Source organism: Magallana gigas, chromosome 6, assembly GCF_963853765.1.
Source record: "Magallana gigas chromosome 6, xbMagGiga1.1, whole genome shotgun sequence".
In the NCBI taxonomy this organism is placed as follows: Eukaryota; Metazoa; Mollusca; class Bivalvia; order Ostreida; family Ostreidae; genus Magallana; species Magallana gigas.
The window spans coordinates 52,350,282-52,356,281 of NC_088858.1; the positions used below are offsets into that span (position 1 = coordinate 52,350,282).

A 6,000-nucleotide genomic window follows, 5' to 3' on the forward strand; every position below is an offset into this window, starting at 1 on the left:
GTTAATGTTATGCCGAAACTACAAAATGCATCAAATAGCATTGTTTGCAATGTTTTGTTGCTTTCCGAATACACATGTAACTTAACTTTAATTTTATAGTAGGCGAGGCGAAAGAACTTCCCAATTAAATTTTTAAGCATTTAAGTATGATTGAATAAATATGTCACTGAATAAAAGTTTAAATCTCAAGAAAATTGCATCAACATATGAAATTTTTAATTTACACAAAGCTGTCACTACATAGTTAACAAAGTAGTGCGAATCGTAATATGTGCGCAAATAGTACAATTCACCGAGTGCCTGATACTATACATGCAAACTTCATTCATAGATAGCTCATAATTATTTTAGAAGTATGAATCCTTTAAATTCTGAGATGAAAAGTCAGGGCTATACATACATGTATAAGTAATACAACGTACAAATTTAGTGGTTAAAAGCAGAGACCTAGGGTAGCAAGGGACAGTTTCGAATAAAGTACCCGTCAATATTTTTGTAAAATTGAGAGTTGCTGTACTTGAAGGCTTATGAGTGTTGCTAAAATTCATGAAATGATTTTTAATGATTATCATTGGTTAGAGGGGCGTCTCTTGTTGAAATTGATATGCAATATGTAGGCCCCTTATGTTAGGTACATGAGAATCAGAAGTAAAATGCGAAACCTGCGGCTATGACTGTTGTGCTGACTTTACACAGTGAAATTGCAAGTTACAGACGGGAGGTAAAATAACACGAAAAGTAGGTGGATGGGACATTGAAAACTATACACCGGTAAGTTTGTGACATGTGATAGTGCAACATGCACGCGGTACGGAAGGTCAACCCTCTGCAGGGAATTAGCTGGGGGAGGTCTAAAAAGCTGAAAAATCACGAAAAATTAGCAAAATATGAAAGGTTCAAAATCTCATAAAAACCAGTATGTAGAGAATTTTACAGGTTTTGATTAGTAATTTTCTTCAGAAATTGGTGATTGGCCTTATAAAGAGTGAATTAAAGGTATTTGTGCTGAATGGGAACTGAGGCAATTCTAGTTACAGAGTTCCGAAGACATGCATCCCTTGGCTACAATGAATTGTATCAAAAAAACTGTCCCCTGCCACCTAGAGTCGGTGGAATCTCTGATAATGTTAAACCCCTGACACACCGGAGCTGCATCCTCACGGCGATCCCGCTGCGCCCTTACATAATGTAAAACGCCAAGGTAAACGCAGTAGAGTCTCCTACAGCGCCGTACATTTTAGAACGCCATGCGACGCAGCGCACTTTTAACATGCACAAAGTACGCGCCGTGGCTCTGCGTTCTGATAAACACGCCGTAAAAGCGTAGTGAGGTCGCCGTGACAGCGCCGTAAGATCTCCAACAGCGCCACGAGAGCTCCGTCGGCGCGCTCAAGGAACGCATCTAATCGCAGCGTAGACGGAGCGATAAGTCAATTGCGCTTGCACGGAGACATCACGAAGTCCTTTTGGGATCTTACAGCGTCTCTATCGCGCTCTCACTGCGCTCTCACTGTGCTCTCACTGTTAAACAAGTTGTTTTTCATTATGCTGCTTTCACACAGCGACCCCAAAGGGCTGTTGCTGCGTTCATCGCGCTCTCGTGACGTTTCTTCTGCGTTTATACCGCGCTCCCAAGGCGTTTCTAATGCGTTGTCATCAAGACCACGAAAACTCGAAAAATGGCTGTTGTACAATAGCAAGCGATGTTATAATTATCAAACTGGATGTAGATGGCTATGTAAAAAGTAGCATTTGCTAATATTCCAAGACCTATCAATGGACGTTGATGGAATTAATGCCATTTGGTTCTGATGTTTTCACATCTTTTCTATGTTTTCTAACAACTAATAACGGTTCTTTTTTGTAGACCTGACTACTAAGAGCTTTATCCTAGTGTTTCAGTTGCAATGTGCCTTTTCATAAAATCAAAACAAGTTTTAATCATTTATTTACTAGTCGTAAATTCTTGTTTGTTTCCCATACAATTGTACAAATTAATATAAACCTACCAAGAAGTAAAGAACGTCTTGTGCACGCAGTCAGCGCGCAGAGCACGCCGTGGACGCGCGGTAAAATCTCCTAGCACGTCATGAGCGCTCGGCGGAGACTCTTCGGAGAAAATCTTCGTGGAAACGCAGTTACACCCCATCAGAGCTCCGTAAGAACGCCTCAGTCGCCGTCAGGACGCCGTGACATCTCCACTTGTGAAATCTTCAAATAAAACTCTACATTTTTTCTGAATTTTCATTGCAATCCTACGGCGATTCCATGAATTTTACAACGTCGTAAACACGCAGTGGGGACGCAGCTTGGTGTGACAGCTTTCACGTTTTCGTTGGAAACACATGCAAATGGTCCACGTATTGTTGTCCTTTTTTAAAGGACAGCAACTTGTTTTAAATATTCATTCCCCAAAAATTTTCTATAATTTAACACCAGAGAATGAAGTGACATTTTCTCATACATAATTTAAATGTAATATCTTGCGGATCGATACATCTTTATGCGAAATCGTATTGACAGGAGCACAAAACATGAATGTATATATGCAATGCAACGAATTCAATTTTGTTTTCTGTTTTCTACACGCCTCTGCAGATGTTTGACAATCTACTAGGGCGGAAGTGATATGAACTGTGAGATCTCAGTATGTGCATTAATTTATATTGAAATTAAAGTATCCAGATTATTTCATTCACATAGTGGAAATAATTATGTAATGTTAAATAGAAGAAACACACCTTAATGTTAGACTTCTCTTGTCAACAACATTGGTCAATGTAAACCAAGCTATTTAGATAAAATTCAATAACCATGTGTGTACTTTCTGAATAATGTAAATAATGGTCTACTTCAGTGAAATAAAAAAAAAATACATTGCTAAACATATGTACTGTAATTTTTATAAAGACTAGTAAAATGCGGTATATCCATGTTATTTTACTGTATAATATTCCCAGCATTTAATAGGTTATAATCATCAACGCTTCTTTTATAACTTAATGTAATATTTACTGATTTTATCATCTAAACTATGATGGGGTAAAATACACGCTCAATTGGAAATAAAATATTAAACCACTGTCGTACTACTTAGCTGTGTACAGTACGTTTCTTAATCTGTGATGCTACTATTAGTGTTATCTACGTGTGTTGATTAAGGTGCGTGTGATTTTGAATTAATCTCTTGGGTTTCGGGAATTATCAACTTAACTTAAATGATGTTAACATAAAAAAATACTCTTCTTAGGTATTCTTATTTCAATACACCCATGTAAAAATGATCATGTATTAAAACTAGCCGAAAATTGCGATGAAAAGCATTTTGCCGAATCCACATGCATGGTTTATAGAAATGTAGCATGGAATGATATTGCCTGGAAATTTACATTGCAACGGATTGAAATGTTAACATACATTCTAATTCGTAAGTTAAGATTTGATACAAATGGGCTACTTATTTGGTAGAAAATACGCCACTAGATTACTTTTTTTTTTTTTTTTTTTTTTTTACAATAAACCGTTTAAAAGAAAACTATAATTGCAGGGGCATCTTTAAGAATAAGAAAATTATTTCATTGTATAAATAATTTATTCAAACAACAACAATAAATTAAAACAAAATACGTTCTTTCACCACAGTTGCTTGCGAATAAATATCCCTGCCAAGTCTAGAATGTTCCTATATTTAATAAACCTAAAATGAAAAAAAAGTTATGAAATTAGGTAAATTGATTATCATATCTGTGTACAACATTGTTGAATGAAAACTACGTTCATCAAAATCGTATAGTGCTAACATATAATGACACCCCCCCCCCCTAAAAAAGGGATATTAGGTCCAAAATAAAATTTCAAATTATTATCAAATCTTAGCAATTCTAACAAGAAATTCACCTTTCTTCCTGGTACAATCTGAGATCCAATTATTCCAGATGACCCCCCTCCGATGAGACCACCATTAATGAATCCATTGGCGCCAGAGGCAGAGGCAGCGGCGGCGGCGGCAGCGGCGTTGTTAGAGGCAGCGGCAGCAGCGGCGGCGGCAGCTCCAGAGTTCTGTCCAACAACGTTGGGGTAGTAGAAAGCTGGTTGAACAAATTGACCACCAAATTGACCTCCAATCTGACCGGCAAACTGGGGACCTACAAGTCCAATCTGAGGTCCAAAGTTGGCACCAGATGCAGAGGCAGCAGCAGCAGTAGCGGCGGCGTTTCTACCAGCAGCGGAAGCAGCAGCAGCGGCAGCATTTTGTCCAGCTGCAGCGGCAGCAGCAGCGGCAGCATTTTGACCAGCAGCGGCGGCAGCGGCAGCGGCAGCAGAACCTCCAAATCCATTGATTGGTTGAACAGATGGGAAATATTGTACAGATGGTCCTTGGTGAACAAATGGTCCGTAGTTAGATCCAATCTGTCCTTGGTATCCAATAAAAGAATTTCTCTGTGCAGAGGATGCAGCAGCGGCGGCGGCAGCAGCAGAATTCATTCCACTTGCGGCAGCGGCGGCAGCAGCAGCAGAGTTTCCCCCATCGAATCCTCCATTGAATCCGAAACCATTGTTGAAACCTGAAGCTCCGGAAGCGGCTGCGGCGGCGGCAGCAGCGGAATTCAAACCTCTGGCGGCAGAAGCAGCAGCTGCAGCGGCGGAGTTTCCACCGTTAAATCCCAAGATGCTGCTTTCAAATCCGTTGTCGTTGATTCCGATGATGCCGCCATTAATTCCATGTCCTCCGTATCCTTGGGTTTTAGGATAGTAGCCAGTGTTGACTGGTATGGCGATAGTGCCAGCAACAAGGCAAAGGAGGGCAACAGCAGGGATCATCTACAAAAGACAAAATGAAATAGTAAACGTTATGTTGATATCTTCCTGAGCATACTACACCAATTTTTGTAACACTGACCATCTGTTTTTGAACAATGTAAAAAAATGCTTTTTAATGCGTATGTTTGTCAATAACGGATAAATTAATTATATTTTGAAATACTAGTATTGTTGTCGGCATAGAAAATATCAAAATAATTTAGATTTAAAAGAAATCAAATAGATTCTCAAATGATGTTTTCAGTTTATCATTTTCGTTTTAGATTATTAATCCGTATTTGACAATCTCCTTTTTATAAGTTTACATGTATAAACTTCTTAGCAATTTTAAAGAAACAATTTTACAGAGTTAAGTCATTGATTTTTATGGTATGAGCTCAAATCAAAGCTTTAGGAACTAAAGAAAGCACGGGGACATTGTCGAAATCTATACACGCTATATATTGAATGAAAGAAATAAAAAAAATCAGGAATAATCAAAAGCCATAATCGTTAATCTTACTTAATACAATGAAATAAATTTAACAAGTTTTTGAACATGTCTTCATTTCACCGTTGTAAAGATCGAGCTTACCTTGGAGTGTCTTTCGGGGAACGAACCTGGACGATTAGTGACAACTTCAACAAGATCTCTCCTATTTATACACCCTAATCACTGACGTAACCAGGAAGGAATATTCATGAGGTTTGAACTTTTTGACAACTTGGTGAAAGGTAATTAAATATCATTGGTTTTCTAAGATTAGAAACAAGAACGTTAATGATATATCAAATTATGATCACAGCGGACATATTTTTAATGATAGTAAGCAACTTTTGCTGAATTGTATATTTGCTTATTGATCTTTTGCATTTAAGAGTGAGCAATATTTCTACTGTTTGTATTTAGATATTACATATATTACGGATATAGTATTTTGTTTTAATTCCTCATTTCTCCTTATTCATAAAGATATGTAAAGAAAATAAATTTGTTGTGGTGTAAAAGTATATTGTACTGATTTTTTGCTAAATTAAAATAATAAAATTAACAGATTGTCTATGGGCTCTAAAACTAAGTTTGCAAAGCTTGAAAATACCGCGTTTTTTAGGAGGCATAAATTAATAGCAATAAAATAAAAAAAAAATGTTAAATCAGTCACATCAACTTTAAAATCTATGTTCATACGTTCAGAATTT

At 37.4% G+C, this 6,000-nt stretch overlaps 1 protein-coding gene across 1 annotated transcript; it reads right to left on the reverse strand.

Moving 5' to 3' along the window:
- Positions 1–3,570: 3,570 nt before the first annotated feature.
- Positions 3,571–5,553, reverse strand: LOC105322986 (spidroin-1). The gene is made up of 3 exons (XM_034467193.2): positions 5,396–5,553; positions 3,898–4,821; positions 3,571–3,697 (listed from the first exon to the last, which is right to left on the reverse strand). The coding sequence occupies exons 2-3, from the start codon at positions 4,819–4,821 to the stop codon at positions 3,689–3,691; spliced, it is 933 nt and encodes a 310-aa protein (XP_034323084.2). The 5' UTR covers positions 5,396–5,553; the 3' UTR covers positions 3,571–3,688.
- Positions 5,554–6,000: the final 447 nt, after the last annotated feature.